This window comes from Azolla caroliniana, unplaced genomic scaffold, assembly GCF_043228905.1.
Source record: "Azolla caroliniana isolate FFs.n. ecotype wild unplaced genomic scaffold, voAzoCaro1.0.p SCAF_5, whole genome shotgun sequence".
Classification (NCBI taxonomy): domain Eukaryota; kingdom Viridiplantae; phylum Streptophyta; class Polypodiopsida; order Salviniales; family Salviniaceae; genus Azolla; species Azolla caroliniana.
In genome coordinates, this window is record NW_028230440.1 from 8,931,614 (window position 1) to 8,954,156 (window position 22,543).

The 22,543-nt window shown below is 35.9% G+C and overlaps 4 protein-coding genes across 7 annotated transcripts; 3 read left to right on the forward strand and 1 right to left on the reverse strand.

Annotated features, from left to right (window-relative positions):
* Nucleotides 1–214: 214 nt before the first annotated feature.
* LOC147864073 (B3 domain-containing protein Os05g0481400-like) lies at nucleotides 215–3,181 on the forward strand. 3 transcript variants are annotated; one of them, XM_087319103.1, is made up of 8 exons: nucleotides 215–369; nucleotides 554–634; nucleotides 969–1,070; nucleotides 1,183–1,205; nucleotides 1,314–1,500; nucleotides 1,966–2,172; nucleotides 2,273–2,735; nucleotides 2,769–3,179. In XM_087319103.1, the coding sequence occupies exons 1-8, from the start codon at nucleotides 295–297 to the stop codon at nucleotides 2,966–2,968; spliced, it is 1,338 nt and encodes a 445-aa protein (XP_087175229.1). In that variant the 5' UTR covers nucleotides 215–294; the 3' UTR covers nucleotides 2,969–3,179. The 3 variants fall into 3 exon arrangements, with proteins under 3 accessions (XP_087175229.1, XP_087175227.1, XP_087175228.1); XM_087319101.1 differs by having other exon boundaries at nucleotides 2,273–3,180; XM_087319102.1 differs by lacking the exon at nucleotides 1,183–1,205 and having other exon boundaries at nucleotides 969–1,095; nucleotides 1,316–1,500; nucleotides 2,273–3,181.
* Nucleotides 3,182–4,311: 1,130 nt separating this feature from the next.
* LOC147864074 (2-oxoglutarate (2OG) and Fe(II)-dependent oxygenase superfamily protein) lies at nucleotides 4,312–9,831 on the forward strand. Its single transcript, XM_087320079.1, has 4 exons — nucleotides 4,312–4,482; nucleotides 5,116–5,363; nucleotides 5,902–6,112; nucleotides 9,322–9,831. The coding sequence occupies exons 1-4, from the start codon at nucleotides 4,381–4,383 to the stop codon at nucleotides 9,442–9,444; spliced, it is 684 nt and encodes a 227-aa protein (XP_087176205.1). The 5' UTR covers nucleotides 4,312–4,380; the 3' UTR covers nucleotides 9,445–9,831.
* Nucleotides 9,832–12,181: 2,350 nt separating this feature from the next.
* LOC147864075 (uncharacterized) lies at nucleotides 12,182–15,316 on the forward strand. Of its 2 annotated transcripts, none has more exons than XR_015529747.1 (4): nucleotides 12,182–12,559; nucleotides 14,044–14,332; nucleotides 14,440–14,554; nucleotides 14,716–15,316. XR_015529747.1 is itself a non-coding variant. In XM_087319138.1 (4 exons), the coding sequence occupies exons 1-4, from the start codon at nucleotides 12,389–12,391 to the stop codon at nucleotides 14,740–14,742; spliced, it is 597 nt and encodes a 198-aa protein (XP_087175264.1). In that variant the 5' UTR covers nucleotides 12,186–12,388; the 3' UTR covers nucleotides 14,743–15,316. The 2 variants fall into 2 exon arrangements, 1 of the variants encoding a protein (XP_087175264.1); XM_087319138.1 differs by having other exon boundaries at nucleotides 12,186–12,559; nucleotides 14,445–14,554.
* Nucleotides 15,317–16,344: 1,028 nt separating this feature from the next.
* On the reverse strand, nucleotides 16,345–22,170 carry LOC147864076 (uncharacterized). Its single transcript, XM_087320048.1, has 14 exons — nucleotides 21,823–22,170; nucleotides 21,684–21,744; nucleotides 21,493–21,571; nucleotides 21,319–21,396; nucleotides 20,394–20,558; nucleotides 20,189–20,320; nucleotides 19,050–19,151; nucleotides 18,869–18,918; nucleotides 18,654–18,726; nucleotides 18,285–18,397; nucleotides 18,067–18,202; nucleotides 17,862–17,990; nucleotides 16,939–17,049; nucleotides 16,345–16,823 (listed from the first exon to the last, which is right to left on the reverse strand). Exons 1-14 carry the CDS (start codon nucleotides 22,013–22,015, stop codon nucleotides 16,644–16,646), a joined length of 1,602 nt encoding a protein of 533 aa, XP_087176174.1. The 5' UTR covers nucleotides 22,016–22,170; the 3' UTR covers nucleotides 16,345–16,643.
* Nucleotides 22,171–22,543: the final 373 nt, after the last annotated feature.

Below are 22,543 nucleotides of genomic sequence, written 5' to 3' on the forward strand. Positions count from 1 at the left end.
TTAAAAACGGTTTGACGGCTAGGTTGAGGGCTTGTGTTTTTTTGTGTGTGAGAGTAAGAGTGAGAGGGTTTCAATCGTTAATCTACAAAGACTGACTAACGTATGTACCCGTTAAGTTAATTGCAGGAGTTTTTACCGTTGGCGGGAAATGCTTATTAATTTACATATTATTACCACCACAACCAGACTTTGGCGCGAAACCTGAAGATCCCTCTCTCTCTCTCTCAGTCTACACAGAAAATTCTAGCTTCTCTCTCTCTCTCTCTCTCTTTGTGTGTGTGTTTCTTTCGCCCCATGGTTGGACTGGTTGATTCTGCGTATGAGAATGCCAGAAAGCAGAGAATTGAAGAGAACAAGAAGCGCTTGCAGGTTTGCCTCTGCTAAGTTCTTTGCCGTGTGGACTTACTTTTGTCCATTATTACTGCTCTTATCCCTGGCCACACAGTATACTCCCCATGATTTGGCTGTTCTTTTGATTGGTAAATTTTTTGGCTCAGCACATATCAATTTGATCTATTTTTTTTTGTTTTATGTTTCTTCTTCCTCTCTGCAGGAGCTTGGAATTAGAGAAATTTCAGAGAGTTTTGCAGCAAGTAACCTTATGATCAGTCCAGCAAGATGTTCTCCGGTTGGGGTAATAATAACTTCTCATCTCTTTCAACGTTCTTTATTCTGTTCTGCTTCTTCTTAGACTGATGGAATCTTGTTTTCGGTTCGTGGATCTTGATTAAGCTCCTCGTTTCTCCTTTTCATTTAACTGCTATCTTTTTTAAACCTCAAATTGTTACAGCTTTCAAATTTTCTAGTAAGGTTTGCTGTAAATTCCTATTTAAATGTTTTTGCATATCTGATTTATTGTTGTCTCATACTGTCCTTGGTAATTTCTGTTTCTCTTAGATTTATTGTTTCAGTCTTAGAGTACTGTGGCCTTCATGTTTACTCTTTTATGTTGCCCTTACTCTGAACAGCAACCAAAGGGGAGCAGACCTCGCATTATAAAAGAAACAGTGAAAGTGAAATTGCGTCGCTCAACCAGGAACTCGGGAAATCCACAGCCGGACTATCAAGAGGTATCAAAAGTTTTTCTGACATCTTGTTCGTCATGGTTTTGTTAATATAGAAGTTCGCCAAATGCTGCATATTGCCTGTTTGTGACATCTTGTTCGTGATGGTTTTGTACAGATCGAAGTTGAGGTTAGGAGAAGGTAATAAGCATGATACGAAAGCTATGGACAAGTGGTACCTTCTTTATAACGATTTTCATGTGAGCTTCTCATAAGATACCAGCATGAAATACTTTGTTTTGATTGCAGAGCTCGTTTTGATAATGCTGGTGCTCATCGTCATTATTCTCGTCTCTATGAGAGGATATTTGCCTCAGATGAGGCACGAATGGGAGCTACAAGCAGAGCTGAGTCCATTAAAGAGGGCCTTCCTCTCTCTCATCCTTCCTTTGTGAAGCCGATGTTGCAATCTCATGTCACTGGTGGATTCTGGCTGGTATGAGCTTCGTAACAAGTGTTATGCTGTCAATATATTAACCTAAATCTCGGTCCTTTTCTTAGTTTCAATGTTCCACGCTCGCAGGTCATGAAAGTAATAACATGCTGTAAGTGTTCAAAAATTTGAGCATTCTTTTGATCGAATGATATGATGAATGTTGCCATTAGTTCTATGAAATGAATGCTTGAGCTTCAGTGAGTGTAAGCTTCTGTTACGTGAATGCTAACATGAGACAACATTAATGATGCTGTAATGTTACGTGAATTAGCGCTAACATGAGACGGCACTAATGACATGGTAGCTGAAGCTTTTGTCATGTATGGCATATATATTAACATCAAACAGCAAAACAAAACGTCACATGAAATATTCTACCATGACTTTGTGGTGCTTTTGTACCAGTGCTGATTTTTTTTGTTTTGTAAAACAGTAACTAACCATTTTTGACCTGGATTCTTTCAGGGTTTGCCTGTTTCATTCTGTAGAGATCATTTGCCAAAGAGAGATGACAGGATTGTTTTAGAGGATGAGAAAAATGAAGAATGGGAAACTATTTACCTCGCCAACAAGACTGGATTGAGTGGGGGTTGGAGAGGATTCTCTTTAGATCACGGCCTAGTTGACGGAGATGCACTAGTTTTTGAGCTTGTTCAGCCCCTTAGATTCAAGGTAATTCTTTTCAAGTTCTAACTCCTTGCTTTGTCGGAACGGTTTTCAAGTTTAACCCTTTTTTTAATTTCGATTACTAATTTGAAGATCCTTTTAATAGATTCACCTTGTGAGAGCTTGTGAACCTAATCGAGAAGATTCTGAAGAGACAAATTTAGAGGAACATGTAAAAGAAGGCATGAATGAGCTCCCCAATGATCTTTCCAAACAGTCACAAAGCTGCAAAGTAAGGCAGAAATTGATAAGGGAAGCTGAGCTCGTAATGAAAAAAGAGGTAAAGACTGACGATGTCTCCTTAACCAACGAAAAAACTGAGAATCAAGCTGGCAGTGTCAATGAAGAAGAGGTCTTTACACCCAATGAAAATGCTCAAAATGAAGCTCATAGGCCTAAAGAAAAAGAGGTAAATCATGAGAATCAATCTTTCAGGATTAAAGAAGATGCAGCGGAGTTCCCCATTGATCTCCTCTGTAATGGAAATTCTGAGAATGAAGCTCTCAGGATTAAACCATCAGAGCTTCCTGATGCCATTACGGAGTCAAGTATCAGAGGAACTGAGAATTGTGATGAACTTATGGAGGACATGAAGAGAGAAGTGGATGTGGAAACTAACCATAATGAGGTGATGAAGGAGAACAATACAAAGACAAGGAAGAGAAAGCTAGTAAGTTTTGCAGATGAGGATCATAACAAGAGCAAAAAGATGAAGGAAATTACGAGTTACTTGAGATCTAGAAAGCAGCTAGTTATGGATGTTGAGAAGAGAGTACTGAGGAAACGGATTGAAGCCTCTTGACATATACAGACAACTATGCGCCGCAAACAGTCTGCAAGTAACTAATAAAAATAACACTTCTTGATACGATCAAATCACATACAATGTGTTAGAATTAGACATTGATCAGGACCCAATGTTCCTTCCTGTCCATGACATCCGGACACAGGAGGTTTGTGAGAAATGGGTCCTAATTTGTTAGGGTTTTCTTGTAGCGTAGACGTAGACCTAATTTGTAATGAATGTATCAACATGAGATGGTCAATCAGTAAATCTTAACAACAGTCATGTACTCGATTGACAGTCATGATTTGTCATGTGGTGGTGTTATGTTTGTAAAACTGTCTTAAAGATTCACCTGGTGGTGAAACAAACATCTTTTGAATTTTGTTTAGGGATCACATATAAAATAAAGTGTGAACGAACACAAGTAGGAAGATGATCGTTAAGTTTGTAGTGCCATGGCAGTGTTATTTCTGCAATTCACGTCAATCAATGCATACATACAGATTTCTATCTACATATCTAGTCATGTATGTAACACGTATGTGTATCATGTATGTCCAAATAGCTAGCACTCACATGAGGCACAAACGTCCACATCCTTGCCTGCAGTTGGTTAAGTTAGTTAGTCCATGCATGGTTTTTGCTCTCACTAACATTGAAAGAAAATATGCTACTTTTCAACTGAACTGAGTCTACCTACATCTCTAGGTTGAATGAACCTTGAAAACAATGATATATCCAACATATGCTCTGTCCGTGGTCAAATTTTGCTACTACATACACTATTGTTAGATAGGTTGTCTCGAAAACTTGTTCTTTGAATCAAGATGATTAGTTTGGTCACTCACCTCTAGCAACATCAACATAAATCTTTGATGATTTTGCTCACTCAATCAACTCTAGCAACATGAACCCACGTAAGTAGATCTTTTGTTTGTTTGGGGACTCGGATCATCTCAAGTGAGCCAAAATCTTTTTGTGGCCACACATGTAAACATAGATTACGCTCCTAAACAACTCTTGACTCTTTCTCTCTCACCAGAACGAAGAGATAGGATCTCACCCCTATTATCTTTGGAATCAAAGATGTAGAGGCACAGCCTTGTTAGTTAACGTTACAAGTTCTTTTGTCAGTTGTGACCGAATGATCTTATTGCATCAACCACCGACACTTCTGTCCTCCGAGAACTCATCGCATTTTTCAATCAAATCAACAGATACTACAACACTTGACCAAATCAATGCTTTTATTATGCCACCACAAACATATACATAGAAGGAAATTCTCCCCTCCCCCCAATAGACAAGAAATAGAGTCTAGAAGCTTAAATGAATAAATTCATTCATTCACTGTGTGGAAACGGAAGACAATAAATAAGAGAGCATCCTGAACAATCTTTTCCTGTTCCTCGCCGCTCCTTGCGGCCATGGCGATGGCGATGGCAGGAGCTTCTCTTTCTACGTTTCCTGTCGTAAAGCTCAAACCAGATTTGGAAGTGAAGAAACTCAAAGCTTTCTCTCTCTTCACGGTACTTACACCTAACCTGCTCTAGCTTTGTTGGAAGAAACCCTAAGTTAATCAAACCATTTTTTTTCTCCTATAATCAATTGAAACCAGTCTCTTGTTTCACTTTTTTTCTTTTTCTTAAGTTGATCTTTCTAAAGAGAAATCAAAAATATGGTAAAGTATGAGAAATTGACCTAACTATGTTCGCTAAGTCCTGAAATTTCGTGCACATGCTTCCTCAAATTTCAACATTTGTAAGAAAGATTAAGAACGTTCATTTGCAATATTTAGGAGATTAACTATCTAATTACACAAGATAACCATATTTTTCTCTTGTACATCGATCTGATTTTCCTCAGATTTATCAGAAACATTATTTGATTCTTGTAATATTTGGTTAGCCACAGTTTTACCTTCCATGAAACAAGATAAAGACAGGTTTTCATTTTACCTTTATATTTCATTTACTTCAAGAAAACTAACTCACGAAACTACGTTGCGAAACATCCTTGGATTTGCAGGCGCCAAATCTTCTCGATAAGATGAATGTGATTTCCTTTCATGAAATATGCACTGGAATTAGGGTTTTCACACCAGGACAATATCAAAACTTGCAAAAAGTGTTATAACTTCTTTGGATTTGCAAAAATTGTAGGTGCCAAATCTTCTCAATGCATATGAATGTGATGCTTTCATAAACTATGCAGAAGGATTAGGGTTTTCACACCAAGGAAGCTTAGGTCCAGCAAAAGGAGAAGCCTTTAGAGACAATGATAGAGTGTCACTGCAAAATAATGCCCTTGCAGAGAGCCTTTGGAATTCAGGATTATCCCGGATCTTCGATAACATCAAATCAGACGGAAGATCGGCAGTGGGTTTAAACCCTAATATTCGATTCTACAGGTATGTTTGTGAGCATCAAATCTAGGGCTTCTCTACGTTTGTCATATTTTCATTAATGTGAATGTGCAAGCATGCTGTTAAAAAAAGGATAGTTTCTACTTGCTTGGAGGCATATGTGTACCACAATTGCAGATATTCGTTAGAAATCAACTTTGTCTGTAATAAAACAATATCATATAAATGATATCCATTATTTTCTAGTAGTTCACATATAGTTGTAATTGTTTACAGTCAAAACAAAAATAAAGTGGATTCCGGATCACTTTCTCTCTCTCTCTCTCTCTCTCTCTCTCGTCTCTGTCTCTTCTTTTATCTTCCTGTGTATACACACACACACACAATTTCTCACCTCAAAACATATTGATCTTATAAAGGTTTACTTGTAGAGAACAATGCTGGAAAATTCTTTGATTTATTGAGGGCGACTAGAGGTGCATGTATGTGTGTATGTGCATGCCTGCCTACAAATGTCTTCGGCCTATGATTTCGTCAAATGATTCAAAATTTTAATTACAATTTGACCTTGTTATTGTATCAGATACAGAGAAGGTCAAAGATTTGGTCAGCATATAGATGAAAGTATCTATCTAGATGGAAGGCGTAGAACAAAGTATACCCTTCTTGTATATTTAAATGGAACTGCAAAGATGAGTAAAAAGAATACTCTTAAAGATGAAAATGTGATGGTGCAGCAGCTACAAGGCGGTGAAACAGTTTTCTATACAGGACGAAGAGGTGATTCTATAGAGGTAATTTCTTGGATGTTAAAATGTAATGATTTGGATTGTCAATGTCAAACTGTTAGTTTTGAAAAGTTTTGACTGCCCAGCCTTTAATATCCACGGAAGAATTGGGTTCTCTCAAATGTATGACTCTGATGCTAGAGAAAGAAAGAAAGAAGAAAGATATATTAACGTCTTTTAAGAGGCCAAAATGGCCTATAAGACCAAAGAAAAGATTACATCTTGAGTGTTTTCTCGTCTTTGAGAACAAATCAAAATAAAATAAATATTACACAGTAAATATAAAAGTAAATAAGATGAAAAGAGAAGAAACGAGGGAATCTGGTTTTTGGCACATGTGAGATTCTCAAGTTAGGTATATTGTAGCTTTTGTTTTCGAAAGATCTCTAGCATACGTCGATCCAAAATGGAAATGTCTCCGAAGCGAGGGAAGCACCTACGATGGCGGGAGATAATGGCTTTTATCTGTCGATGACAAGGGTGTCGAGGTCGTGGTCCATGGGGCCGGGTCCTACATGCACAACAAATTGCTATTACCCGATCAATTGTAACCCCTTTGTTATGTCCTGGTCTGGAGCCCATTTGTGTATCCCGTGATTGACTTGTAGCATTAGTAGGAGTGATGGAGCTAAAGAGAGTTGTGATTATTCTTTGTGGATGAGCTTGTGTGGTTGTATTCTTCAACAACTTTTCCCGATGTCTCTTGAGCTCTAGCAAGAAAAGTCCTAGGCATCGTTGGTCCTCATATTCCATTACCTTGCATAGTGGGCCAAAGCCTTGTTTAAAGAGGCAATGGTATCTCCCTCTGATTTCATAAAAGACACTACAATGACAAACATAGTGTCCCTCAGATTCCACTCCTTGATGACAAAATTGACAAATTCTCTAGTCGTGTATATCTGCCTACCTCAATCTGTAGCTGATGTGATGAAGTTCGCAGCTGCCCTATCACAATACGCAGCGCATAGGATAGATGTATGTCCATATAAGGTGGCCTGATAACGAATCCATCCTCCGATGTATGTAAGAAGTGTGTCTTATAGTGGACCATCTTTGTACCAAGTGGTATTTTGGGGCTGATCCATGTTATCTTGTTTTCCAAGTTAATAATATCAGTTCGGATCACTTTGTTCTTTTCCACTTTGGTCATATTTAGATGGGGACAGTCCAAGCTATATTGGAACGGGGGTAGTGCATTTATACTCATGCCATGTGACTCGAACCATTGCTGCATTTCAGAATACCAACAATGAGTGTCTCCATTTTCAGCCAGTTGGCTTGATGACATAAGTGCCAACCTTGGATACCTTCGTTTAGGGAGCTCCCAAAGATAGTGAGAGAGAGAGAGAGACCTATTTTTATGAATATACTATAAGCCAAAACTATTGTATGCGACAAACATGTTCAAGTGTGTGTGTCCTCTGCAAATCCAAACCTAAAGATGACAATATGCATGTGGGCAACATCCTACATCCATCTTGTATACGAGTATGAACTATATATCTAGGAAGCGCCTCTGAAGATGCAGTTCTCCATGTAATGAAATCATAGATTGACACATGCGTGATATTCGTGATATTCTCCATGCGTGATATTCTCAATATTCGAGAATACGAAATGGCCCCAAGAATATTAAAAAACCATTCGTTTTGCAAAATAAATATAAAATATTTATTTATTTATTTAAATAAATTTATTTCACCAAAAAAAGAACAATTATTCATTAATAGATTATAGTGTCAAGAGAGTTTATGAAACTTATTTTAATTAATCAATCAATTAATTAATTTTTTAAAAACGAATATTTTTATATTTATTATACAAATATGATTAGTGCGAACTTTGAAGATATGATTAGTATGAACTTTGAAGATATGATTAGGTTGATGTACTATTTTTAATGTCAAAATAAAAATATCCATAAATTTTGGGGGAATAAAAAGTGAGAAATTAATGAGCCTTTCTGTTATTTTATTTATTTATTAAAAATAAATCGAATACTTATAACTTATAAGTTATATATTTATTATAAAATTTTAGTAGTGTCAAATCCCCAAGTCCCTCTTTTATTATCCTTATTTATTGTCAAGTTCCTTTTTTTTATCCTAGGAAATTAAAAAAGACAGTTTTTTTTTTTTTGAGTTAAACGAATACTTGACCACCCATTCGTATTCGTATTCGTTTGCATTTGAATGGGAAACCTGACGAATGCGAATATGTCAATCTATGAATGAAATAATAATAATTTCGAATCAACCGATGCTTCCTTGGAGAAGATCATGGTCTCCCTCATCTATTTGGGCTATTTGGAAGAGCTCCACTCAATACTCATGCTTTGGCATGTAGAGAACCAACCTCTGAATCCCTGTTAGCAGAGGAAGATGGATTTTGTAGATCCTTATCTCACCGTTTACATCCATCTGAGAGGGTGATTAGAATGGTTATTTATTGTTTCTTCAGGAGGCTAGTGACATGACTACGGAACTCAACAGAGAGAGATACCACTAGATTCAAAACTGTAGTGTAGACACAGAGAACCATGAATGGCCAAGAGAGAGACGTTGCACTAGATTCAAAACCAGAGAAGATGAACTGGAGACATGGAGGACTGTACTTAATATGAATGGTCCAAGACAGACGTCTCACCAGATTAAGAACCAGAGAAGACCATGTTTTCATATATGTACCATTCGCACCATATGAATTCCATGGGTGCCACAACTTTGATAGTGTAATTCATAGTCTCCTTTGTTTGCCAATGTGAATGAGGATACAAGAGGAATGACAAAGAAGATAAAGGGCTAATATATGCAATGAGAAAGGGTTAATATATTATAGTTGCAAATGCCATGCAAAATATTGCACTCTATGGGATGGGTATTGTTCCAAATATATGAACATTTTTGGACAGACTTAGAGACCCGGGAAGAGGTTTCCGTTAACTGACAGGCAATGTACACTCTAAAGAGAGAAAAGTGTAGTCCATTGGTATTAGAATTGTTAGACGCATCTCCAACATGTTGCTAATACAAGTGAGAGACAAGACTGCTGTTGACTTGTGTTCGTCAGTGAATAAAATGTGACACTTAAATTGGGGTACATTTTTCTTGAATTGTGGTTCACGCCGGTGAATTTATCAGCCTTACCTAAAATTTAATATATGGCATGCTGTATTCTCATATTGCCCAATAACTATCTGGCTATTCTTCATGTAGGTGTCACCAATTGCAGGAATGGCCCTACTTCACTTGCACGGTGAAAAATGTATGCTGCATGAGGCACGAGTGGTGTCCAAAGGTGTGAAGTATATTCTCCGGTCGGATGTTATATTTAGCTGATTTTGGTTTGTGAATTTGTGTTTTCTTATTTAATGACCGATTGGCAGTATCTTATAAGAGTTGCCACAACCAAGATACAATTTAAATGCGGAGTCAATTGTGCCTCATAGGGTTGTAAACTAATGACTTCCATCATAACTTATAATAGCATTGATATGACACGTGTTTATAAAAAGAAAAATTGTTCGTAACAAAACTTTGCATGGTAAGAAGTGATGGTTGTATTGTTCATAACAAAACTTTGCATGGTTAGTAGGGTTGTAAACTTTTCATGGCTAATACCTGAAAAGGGGGGATAGGTATGATGCCTTTATAGTTGTCACCTTACCATTTGCAAACGACGTTTATGTCAAAAGTGATAATTAAGATCCTACTTGACTTTTAAGCACATTTAGAATGCAAATTATACCTTCAATTATCTTGTTGCAAATCATTGACAATGAAGACTTCGAGTTTGACAAAATGATTATTTGTTTCATGGTAAACATTTGGTACACTTAATTGGAAAACAAGTTTGCTGAAAAACAAAGGTACCAAGAAGCAAGACAAATTTGATTATAATGTTCATATCTATGTGAAACCTTTTTTAAACTTTGCAAGGGCTTGTATATGTCTCTAATAGTAGCATTTGATTGATCCCATCATGTGCCATTCTGCTCAAATTTGTCTCCACCGGCTAGGTGGATGAAGACAACTATTCTATCCTTAGGTGGGTAACTAGGTAGAATCTAGCGCCTAGTATTTTAGGCTTTGTGAGCATATGTGATAAGGAATAAATAAAGAACAAGTTTGACTTGTTAAGTTTGCTAAAGTTGAGCTGAAAGCCCTATTTTGTGGAAAGCATACAAGTCTTTTCTTCCCATGTGTATCAAGATTCAACAACATTCCATTGTGTAACTGATGTGTTTTCCATGCAATGCAAGCATATGATCATTTCTGTTATTTGTTCTTATTTCCCATGAATGGTTTCATTTCCTTTGTCAATTTCTTTCACTTTTTGTCTTATTATTGATTAATAGTTCTCGACCTCACCTCATCGGTACGTGCAATGTACACTAACTCGCCATCATTTCTAGTAATCTACCTAATAATGCCTAAAATATAGGAAGTATACAACTCATTAAACTTAAAGTGGTATCGTATACATTTAAATAGTGTATTATGATCCCCAATACTCCCTTGATTTATCAATTTAATCTATTGTCATGAATATGGTACACGTCCACCACCTAGTTGAGTGGCATAGAAATTTATTGCTATGAATGAGATCTTGTATGATGGGTCAAAGTACAAACATTTAGGATTCTCATGAAATGGACTGATGGTATGTAAAATTACCCATCTCGAGAGTACTTAAAAAGCTGTAGGAAGAAAATGGAGGAGACAACCCAAAAGCTTATTACAATATTAAATAAGATTCTCAAAATCTCCTTTGGACAAGACAAAATGGTGTCCCGTTATATAAGATTATTTTGTGGCTTCTCGTAATTATCTTTTAAAGCAAAGTAACCGTCCATTATAATCTATGACCTAGAGAGTACATCTACAAATGATTGGTAGAAGTGATGTCCACAAATGTATTGACATCGTATTTTAACTTTTAGTATGTTCAACTTTCAAGTGACATAACAACACTTTAGATTGTACAGATTGGTTATCACATTGAGATATAATGCATTTCACGAATATTTTTGAGTTGGTAAGACTAAAAATGAAGACCAATGACATCGACACACTTAACAACAACATGTTCTAAGTAATGATATTTAGAGAATCTATCAGTAGCCAATGTAGTACTATATAGACACACATGCCCTAACAAACACATGGAGGGCATTACATACTGAGGACAACTATTCATTTCTTTTGGCTCACATTAACTTATTTTTTCTATTTACATATATCTTCCTTCTCTTATATATCCATCGCAATTGCGGGTTGGTGGGACATACACATTTATCGATAGCTGGTTGGGGGTGAGTCGGAACCCGCCTCCTCATGTTTGATGGGTTTACTTTAGCTCGTTTTTTTTTTGACGCATATTTGGCCCATTCATGTAAGTATAGTAGAGTCTTTCCTTTCCTTCCCTTTTACATAAACTCTATCATAAGTGCCCCTAGCCTTGGCCTTGCCCCACAACTTTCTCTATATGTGGCCAATGATTTCATGGCATATCAACATGAAAGTCATGTGAAATATCTTTGGGTGCAGAAGCCATGTAATGTAGCCCAACCCGTTGCTTGCAATCCATTCTTTTTTCTCTTGTCTACATTGTTGGCTAGCCTTGATATGCCACCGATAGGACTCATCTTTTGTAATATTTGCTTTTTGCTTTCTCTCTCTCTCTCTAGTGAAAACACACAATTATATTAATAAAAGTGTGTGAAAAAACACTACGACTTACAATAAAGAAACACCCACTAACTAACAACATACACTACATGGGTAGTAGTGGAACATGTTTGAATGAATTGCTAATAGCCAAAAGAGGGAACACTCCACTAAGGAAAGAATTTCCACTTTGCTCCAATAAAGAAAATTGCCACATTACCACTCCCTTCAACTTTCTAAAATCTCTTTCACTATATGCCCCTTGCCTACCATCCAATACAAAAGCATTTGCGCCTAAATCTCCCAATTATGCTTTCAGAAATAGGAAAATCCAATCTCCATCTCTCTTTGTTTTCGACCCATTCTTCTCCCCCCAAAATACCATTTCCAGAGATTTTTTATTTTTTTATTTTTTTATTTTTAAAGCTCATTTTTCTTTTTCTCTCTAAGGTATGTGTAGTAATTCAAGAGCTACTTATGTGTATAATACGCCGCGGCAACTGATCTCAATGTTATATATCAAGCATTAATTGCAACAGAATAGATAGCTAGGTGTGAAATTAATGAAGAGAGGCAGGAGAGATCAGATTAAGGGTATTTAAGCTATAGGTTTATGAATCATAAAATTAAGATAATCAGTTCAATAATCGAAGTTGTATACAAATCGTTACAAATGGGATGCGTGTGTAGCCGCCCAACGGAAGAAATCACAAATTTCTCCAAATTTTCCAACCCCACATGGACCATCTGTTGCTTCAGATCTTGTTGTTACCTTAATGCGAAGGTAATCATAGTACAAGCAAACATATTGTGAATTTACTTATTTAGATGTATGTTGTATATGGCTAAATAGTAATGGTGTTAATGGTGTATGATGTGTGTGTGTGAGAGAGAGAGAGTCTGAGAGATTCATTTGTTTCCACAATGAATATTGCATATATCAATCTCTAGTTTAGGATTTAGGTTTTAGGGGAATAATTATACGCATGAATAATTTATGCAGTCGTTATCTGTGTTTGCAAGAGAGTAATAGAGACAGAGACAGGAAGAAACAAGGAGTCAGAAAAAGAGAGAGATACTATTTTTGCAGGAAAAAAGAAAGATGAATACTCTAGTCGTTTCTAGTATGAATGGATATGCATATCGAAATATATTTTAGGGTTTCTTGATTCTTGTAAAAGCAGGAATTTTATTTCCGCTATGAAATAGTTAGTGTATATATCAGAGATTTGGTTTCTCTGAGGATCTTTCTTTACGTTTTCCTATCCTAGAAAACCGTCTATGATGAGAACCCCTTACCGACGTTCTAGTTTTCTTTAGGACCTGTGAAAATGTGATTAGTAATCATTGCATTTACGCTAAACCAGATGTTTTTTCACATAGTTTTTCTTTAGAAGTGAATGGCTTGATTCCCTTCCTGTATTCTGTACATGTTGTTTTTAACCTTCATGCAATGCTTAAAACGTAGATGATCGGGAAATAAATGGATTTCAAAATTTTGGGGGTTAAATATTCAAGGAGTAAGTCTCACATGAAAAACTTGATTGACTTTGTGTTCAGGTAGTTTGAACCTTAGTAGTTGTGGATTATTATCTTGGGCAATATCATCTAGAATATTGTTACAATCAACAGTTAATTTATTGTCTTAAATCACATCAAGTACATTCATATTCAAATGTGTGCATCTATGTAATGGTGTGATGTGATTTGTGTCCATGCGAACAATTGGAAGGAAGGATTTTTCCCTGTACTAATTCTTTTGGAACTTTTCCTGTGGATGATTAGATTCATTAATGTAATGTTATTGGCAAACTAAGAAAACGTTAACCATCTTTTAACTAGCATAAGCCTTGTATATATATCCAAAAAGTTTGACAGATTCATTTCTTCAGTTTGGTTGCGAGCCATATGGTGAAAAAGTTGGTGGGAGCCTTAGAACTTTAGAGTAGGTTTCTGAGAGTTACACTTATCTGAGATGATTTCAACCTTAAATGTTATCTGAAAATGGATTGAATAGAAAACCCTGTAGCATTGTATGAGCATTTCAATGCTTTAGGCAAGGAAGGAAATGTGGGTATCCATTGATATATTCTTGCAGAACATTAGGTGTCGTTATTAGCTAAAATCGTGATAAACCTGAAGGTTTTTTTTCTTTATCTTGTGAGCACTCAGGATTATTTTGACATTTACTAAGCTGAAAGTGTGGGTATTCCAGTTTCTTTATGTTAGGATTCCCAATATATCTATCTTATTCAGGTTTTTTTGCAGTGTAATATTCCTTGCCCCTCGACTCCAAAACATGAGGCTTCTCCATCTGTTCATAGCACATCAACTATTGTTGATCAGAGCAGATATGTTGAATCGGAAGCAAACATTGATAGCGATGAACATGACAGTGATATAAGAGCCATGGATTCTGATCACATTAAAGATCAAGATACAGAATATCACGAATTGGATGTTATTCCTTCTCCTAATGTGAAGCATAAGAACGGTAGTTGGAGTGTAGAGTCTATAATTTCAGTTGTGCGAGACGATTGTCCAATTTGTCTTGAAGGTTCATCATCTTTCTCTAAACTTTTTATTTATCATTTCCAATTCTTCCTTTGGGATTATGGCAAGGTGGAAAAAAAGAAGAAAAATGTATATATATGCTACATGGAGAACAGGGTATGATGCAGAGAACCCGAGATTCGATACGTTCTGTGAGCATCATTTCCACCTAGCATGCATTCTGGAATGGATGGAGAGGAGTACCAACTGCCCAATGTGCAATAATGTATATTGTCTATTTACCTATCTATTCATTCTTCCTTTTTTTAAATTTGCAGTCTTTTTATCAATTGATTTTCTTATTCCTTTCTGATGAAATTGATAACTGAGCTTTCTTTTTTTATGCATTAACATACTAATGCAAAGCTCATTTCCGACTTAAAACAGGAGATGGTGTTTGATGCGAGTACTTAAACAGGAAAAAATGGTGTGCCCTAGTACAGTATAAACTCTAAAAGAAAGGCGTTTGGACTGGAAATGAAATGGTATGTTTCAATGAGAGCCCATGTAGTTTGGGTGTTAACTCGAGAACCAAAAGTAATACTCCCTGAAATTCTTTTATGCCCTACAGAAAATCAAGAATGCTTGCCATGTGTCTTGCAATGTGGTGTTGCTAACACGCACATATATCATGGTATGATGATTTTAGCACACACCATATAACAATTTAGCCATTACTATAGCTTTTAGGCTCCATTGATTACCCCATGGGCCACTCTTTACTCCTTTGTAGTGAATACTACTAGTTCTTACAAATCTCACCTTTTGTAGATTAAAGCTTCTGTATATAAAAGTATCTTACATTATGTAAGCATGGGATGTTTAATTCTTATAAAGGGATTATTTTCTGTACACAGCTCTTGCATTTTGGTGGTGGTTTATTTGTCGGTTATTTAATTGACGGATTGTTTTAACTAAGGAAATATCACCCTTTTGTTGAGCTCGTGCAGTGAACATGACTAATATAAATTTAATAATTTCTTGCCAATTTTTGTAGATGTAATGAAATGTATGACATGGCCTAAGTTGGAGTGCTCAAATTTTCTTGTTTCTGAAAAACCTTCCCTCTTCAAATCTATGATATCTGTACAATTTGACTTTCTGAAAGATCAAGAGGAATTCTTGTCTGCACAAAACAGACTAACGTTTGATGAATGGCTCAAAGCGTGACTAAGAAATGGCCTGATCATGTCCATGCGCAGCTGGGATATTAATCTTTTCTGTTTTATAGTTTTTTGTACTAATGAGATTATTTTCTCAATGCTTTCCTTTGTTTCCATTTGATGCTTTAATCATGTGTTCTTTCTTGTTTGAAAAGCCTCAGATTGTTCTTATATGGGCATTTTATACGAGAAGTTCTTTATAATATAAAGAAAACGGAGTTAATATATAGACATGATTATATAATAAAAAGAAAACGGAGTTAATATTACACATATATTTATATATATACATAGACATGATTATATAATAAAAAGAAAAAGGAGTTAATATTACACATATAGAATATAGGAAATTGGTAAATTCACAGTTTTTAAAGTATTTTCACAGTTTTTTTGGGGGGATGGAATCTGGCTATCATTTGTAATCATATTTCTGAACTCAAAAAAAAAAACTGTGAAAATACAGAAAAACTGTGAATTTACCAATTCCCAGAATATATATGTACATATATAATATATGGACAGAATTCTACAACCTCAGATTGTTTTTGCTCGATATTTTTAATCATGTCTACGCACTTAATTTTGAAAGTCTCAATTCTAGGGTTCATGTTTTCAAAATTAAACAGAAATGAGGACAGCTTCTGAATACATGTATGTATACAGTATGTGTAAATGTACATAGGTACATGTATGTATGTATGGGAATAGAAGTCTATTCATACATGTATGTATAAGCAAAATTAAACTACTTTTAATATCCATAGGCAAAGAGGTCCATGACTATCTACAAATTAAACAGAAAGGAGGTCCATATATGTATGCATGGGCCAGAAAATATACAAGATCCTTCAAAATGAACAGAAATAAAGACTTTTATTCTTGCGGAGGCGTACTTTTATTCATAAGTTCTTAAGAAAAACATTACAGATCTAGAATGCAGCAGAATCATCATGCTGGATCATTTCTCTTGTACCAAAATCTCTATCAAGTCATTGGAGAGGCTGGTCAGAGTGCTAACCAATACTCCAACGTAAGTATCTCCAAAAATATAAGATTGTATAAAGGCTCCAATATAAATAAATGTCAATATTGCATTAATGAATCTATCAAAAGCCTGCTACAGAACCAACTAGAACAAAGATTAATCCATTAGAGCTTTAAACCAACTAGTTTAAGATCTTCTGGTGTCTTCAATGTTCCAGGAGGGAGGAATTCTGCTAATCTTTTCCCGTGTTCTGCAAGTAATCTTTGTCGCTCTTTCTCAATTGCAGCTTCTTTCATTGCAGCCTCTTCCTCTTCTTTTCTTTGTCGCCATGCTGCTTCCTCAATCTATCACCGAAGAATTTTTTTAAAAGAAAAGTATTTATACACTCTTAATATATAGAACCATGCCTTATTTGTCTCTTTCAAGAACAATATGAAAATGTCATGTGGAGGTTCAAACCTGCAACTTAAATGCTTCTTGCTTTGCAAGCCAAAGCTTCTCTACTTCTCGCTTATGCTCCTCGATCTTCATTCGGCTCCTCTGTTGACTCAATTGCTCAAGTTTATGTGCCTGTCAGATTCAATAGATGAAGTATTTGTGATCATTGAGATCTATGAAAAAGTTCCAGACCCAAACAGAAGCATGAATTTCTCTCCTGACAAGAGAAGGCATTGACAATTGAGCTATATCATATTTGATATAGATTGTAACAGCTGAGATTTTGAAGGAATCTCATATAGGATAAACGCTGGTGATAAGTTTTCTTAAAGCTATAGGAGGAACGGTTTAGCAACTCCTAGAATATAGTATGTAATTATATGTACCAGTTTACTAGACATGTTTCACAACTCACAACTCCCACACTTCTCAGTACATCAATTGATCAACACACGGATTCTTTCCAAATATATTTGAAAATGATGTGAATTCTTGGAAACTATATTTATTCACTGAAAACATAGACATAAACATCTAAATCCATCGCATTAAATTATGAGAGAAAGCCAGGGGTCCATTTCATGCAGACTCTTTGAGAGTAGCAATTCTGTTAGTGTCCTCCTTACCTCCTCTCTTTGCTATGGTTCTGAAACTGCATCAGGCAATTGTGACAACACAGCAGTATTGTAAAGGTAGTTTTAAGCATCAACTTTACCATGGCATGTGCATTAGAGAGTCAAGATGGTCTGGTTCATATAGTGCAGGTTTTGAACTGTAGCTAGTTCATTACACTGTATTTTGACACACCATGACACTAGAGTGACATATCAGACTGAACCTGCTTAGGCATTGCACTAACCTCTTAATAATTTTTTGCAGCAGACATCTTTCCAAGTTTACATCATCAAATTATGTCAGAAAATTTGTGTTTAATAATAACTTGCCTCAGCCAATTCTTCTAACATTTTCTTTCTAAAGTTCTCCCTCTCTGCAACTTCCTCCTGCTTGCGCTGTTCTTTCAGTCTCTGATACATGTCACTGGCAGCTCTAAGATTTTCACGAACTTGCTCTCTCTGTTAAAAAGATACAAGTGTACCAATAAGAAAACAGCTTGGACGCCCCAAAACAAATAAAAGGGAAAGGTTTTGCCTGTATCTGTAGCTCCTCTTGTCTTTTCTGATATTGAGCTTCTGCAACCTCAAAGAAGTAATCATTGATTGTTTTCTCAAGCTCTTCCTTTCGGCGCATCTCATCTAATTTTCCAGCTGATAGGGCAGCATGTATCCTGTAAACAGAATGCCAAGAACCTGACTACAGAACTAAATATCTAATGAAGTTTGCACCGTGAAATATTGAGAAAATAACACCTCTCATCTTGCTCTCTCTTCAGTTTCGCCTTTGCTTCCTTCTCAGCAATTCGTTGGTCAAGCTGTTGCCGGTATTCTAATCTTTGTCTCTCTGCTTCTTCCTCCTCACGTTTCTAATGGTTCAATATGATCTCTTAGGACAGAATCACAAATTTAAATAAACATCTAACATGATGCCCCTCACAAAATAACTTTAAAGGAAATTATGAGCTGAAATTCCCTAGACTACAATGAGAGCCTCTAGAAAAGCCAAAATAACCAATGAAATCCACAATTTCATCTCATGTGAAAACATACATTATATTTAGAACAATTGTTGATGCCTCAATAGAGATAAAAGAGTTAAACAAATATCCTCAGAAAATTTACTTTTTTCAGTTGCAATCTCGCTTGCTGTTGAAGATATTCTGTCATGTACTTGCGCTGCTCCGCTTGCTTGGTGCTGTGAAAGTGAATCCATCAATCACATAGTAAATTAATATTCATAGACGATATTTTCCAAATATTATATTCAAGTTTTTAGAAAGCCATGCACAGAAGATTATAATAGAGGCCACCACATATCCATTCATCAGTTTAATTACATTTTGAGCTTTATGCCACGATCACATTCTTCTTGAACTTCAGCAATGTGCTGCAAAAGCTCAATACAAACTATATCATCAATATTTACAGTCTCCAGTGTTCACCCTTGACAAAACCAAAGTAGTGTAATCATTAAAACACCAACTGAGAAAAGTAACAGGTGGAATGGCATCAAATAACCTTCTCCATTTCCTCATGTTCCTGTACTTTTTCTTCAAAATCCCTCAGTTTTTTCTGTTCTTTTTCATGCAGTTGTTGGTCCAAGCTTTGCTTTGAAATTAGCTATAAATTAAAATTCATGTTTTTAATACATCACCAGAGACAATGCATCACTAGATACGTTTCAAGCTTTTATTTATACAATGCATTAAATTGTACATCAACAGATACAATGCCTCACTAGATCTGTTTCAAGCTTGTATTTATACAATGCCTTAGTGGTATCTGATATGAATATTTTTTCTACAACCTATACTTATTCTGGTTCCCACATAGCTGGACAGACGTGATCCCTTGAAAACAGACATCAGAGAAATGAGAGGGATATTCTGGAAACTGTTATGACCTCCAATGTTAAAAGAACCATCACTTGACTTAATTACTCCCAATCCTCCAAAGGACTTGTCACAAAATGATCTGAAGATTCTCTTACCTGTCACGTTGACAAACAACTTGATATGAAACATACTAAAGATTCTTAGTCTACATTGGATTCGGGATAGGAGGATTTTGATTGTTCAATTGTTACCCCCCCCAAGGGTAATCCCATCAATCTCTTTTACCCAGTGTTAAGAAAGTTTCCGCCAATAGAAAATATACCAATGATGAGTTAAGTATATGCTTTGATTTAGGGATCACCATTCTATCAATCATGCTCATTTTCTTCATCCTCATTTGCTCAATCATCCACAATCTTAAATGTTTCCCTGAAATTGCAGCCCAAAATGGTTGCTATTCATGCAACTTACCAGGAGGCATACTTTTTGAATAGCAAACATCTTCCTGTGATGAACATCTAATTCGAATTTTCTGGAACCACAGTGTTATGGTGAGCACTGGTTTAGGTGGTAGTGTGCCTGAGATAAGATGTGTACCCACTGTATAAACATGAACCAAAGCTTGTGAACAAAAGACACTTGGACAATTTGCAGTGTGTTTTGAGTATAAATAAATAAAATGACTCCCTACAAAACATGGAATAGAGAGAATTATATTAATTGTACCTCGGAAGTCCTAACAAAATAAAAAATGATTCAAGCTGTACCATCTCAATATGGGGAAAAAGGACACTTTAAAATGGAAAATTAGCATATGTATACCTGTAATATTTGCCTCTGCTGCAGCTGCTCTTGTTCTTTTCTTGATTCCTCAGCTATATGTTGCTCCATAGCCTTGTGGAAAGTAGCATTTCGCGCAGCTTCTTCTAATTCAATGATACGTTTCTCACGCAACTGGAAATTTCTTGCAAATTTCAGAATCAACCCTGGTCGTTATAAGCATTAATATCCATGGGCTGATATAAACCTGTTGATGCCTCTGTCGACTAATTTCAGCTATTTGTAGTTTGGCCCGTAGGCTTTGTAACTCTGGAGAATCTTTAATGAGTTGATGAATTACCCTTTCCTCTCTCTCTGGCCCTACATCATTCACTTCCAAAGTGTTTGCAATCCACTTATCCTCCTCATTGGCCTGAATATCTTCACAATATTGTCAAACATAAATCGGTTTGTCTCATAATAGAGCACAATGCAATCATGATTATTTATGAAGACTAAATAGAGTCATGCAAAACACATAAGCTACCAGAAAATTGAGTAAGAATACTTCGATTGGGTTCACTCCTGAAATAGAAAGAACATGGATGTTTTCATACCTAGGAATTTATCTAATTTGCTTCATGTTGATTGAGTACAAAAATATCCTGAAGCATTCTACAAACTAAGGATCATTGAATGATTTTCTTACAAATCTTCTCTGGAAACTTATGCAGGTCTTCACCCTCAGCTTATTGGTTCAACCAAAAGAATATTGATTTCCTCTATACCATTTTTTAACCATTAAAATGGCACAGAAAAGGCATATCCTGAAACATTTTATTCTATCTTTAAATATATTCTAGAAGTCCATACTAACTTTCAAGCAAGAAGACACAAATCTCTCTAACAAAGGCAACCCAAAGCTTATTTTGAACTATCCTACATGGGAAGCGACAAGTATATATTTCATCCATGACATCGATCGATTCAATCAGAAGAATTTGTTACAGTTATTCAGCACAATATCAGGAATGTACCAAGTTGCAGCCTAGTAATATCTAGTCAGTGGCTTCGTTTGAGTTCATCCATAGAGGCAATCACAAGGCACAATGCAAAAGATCAAATGCAACTATATATCTATTCTATTGTTACATAAGAAATATTCAGAATCAGAAGGGCTTATGTGGAAAGACCAATTCAGCAGCTCTTTTTATTCGTTCTTCCTTTTCTGTTTCTTCTTTCTTACTTGCCAAAGCCAGTTTCTCTTCAGCCTATTCATGGATGATTTATAATAAGAAAAAATGATCCCAGATAATATGAAAACAAAAGAAACGTATATATAATATTTGGATCTGGAAAATACATGCCTCTCGCTTGCGTCTATATGCATCCGATCTATCAAGAAAACTATTTCCTTCATTTGCAAGTCTATCATCTTTCAGATATCTAAGAGATAGATTATCCACAGACAGACATATATATGTAAACATATTCCTATGTTAGCATTCAAACTTGGAGAAATTAAGCGCAGACAGAATATACAACATGCTGATGGTACCTTACAATCAAGTCTCTTTGCTCATCATTTCTCCTCTGCTTGTCTATCCTTGCATCAAAAACTGAACAAAGAAGCAAACTTTCATAAAGAAGTTTGCAATGCAATTAAAACAAAAACAAAAGAAATGAAGAAACCATACTTGCGCTTCTCGATGGATTTGCATGTCCTCCGGGCTGAAATTTTGTAATCAGTAAGTTCCACGAGAGAAATGAATACATAAAGTGCAGTGTACAAACATAAAAAAAAATCATGCATAAAAAACAGGATGAATTGTGAGGACCATGCGTGAACAGAAACCATATGCTTTTTTGAGGAAAATCATTAGTGCACATGAATTTGTATTAAAATACAGTAATGATGCAGACCTATGCATGCTTATTTCAGAAGATGAATGCATAAAAAGTTGAAGCATATGAAAAGCATCTATGGTGTAGTCATAAAAATATATCCATGCTTCTTTCTCGAATGCAGGAAAAGCTGCAGTTCTTCTTAACATGAATATGCATCAGAAACACAGCTTTCATTACATCAAAATGACAGCTTTCATTTCGCTCAGGGTGCAGGAAAAGTTGCAGTTTTCTTACCATAGATGCAGAAATGCAGATTTCTTCAGTCATGTAGAAATATCTAGGAGTAAAATATAAAGAATGAAGTACGCACATTGAATTCGAGTCTGAACAGAACTTCACATTTCCTTTCATTTCAGAGGCAGGAAAAGTTGTTGCAGTTCTCATACCATGAATGCAGAGACACGGCCAGATTTCTTTCCTGACTAAAATATCCATGCGTATAGCTACAGAGAAGGATACAGACCTCGAAAATCCATGCATGAACAGAGACAACATGCTTCCTTTTTCTTA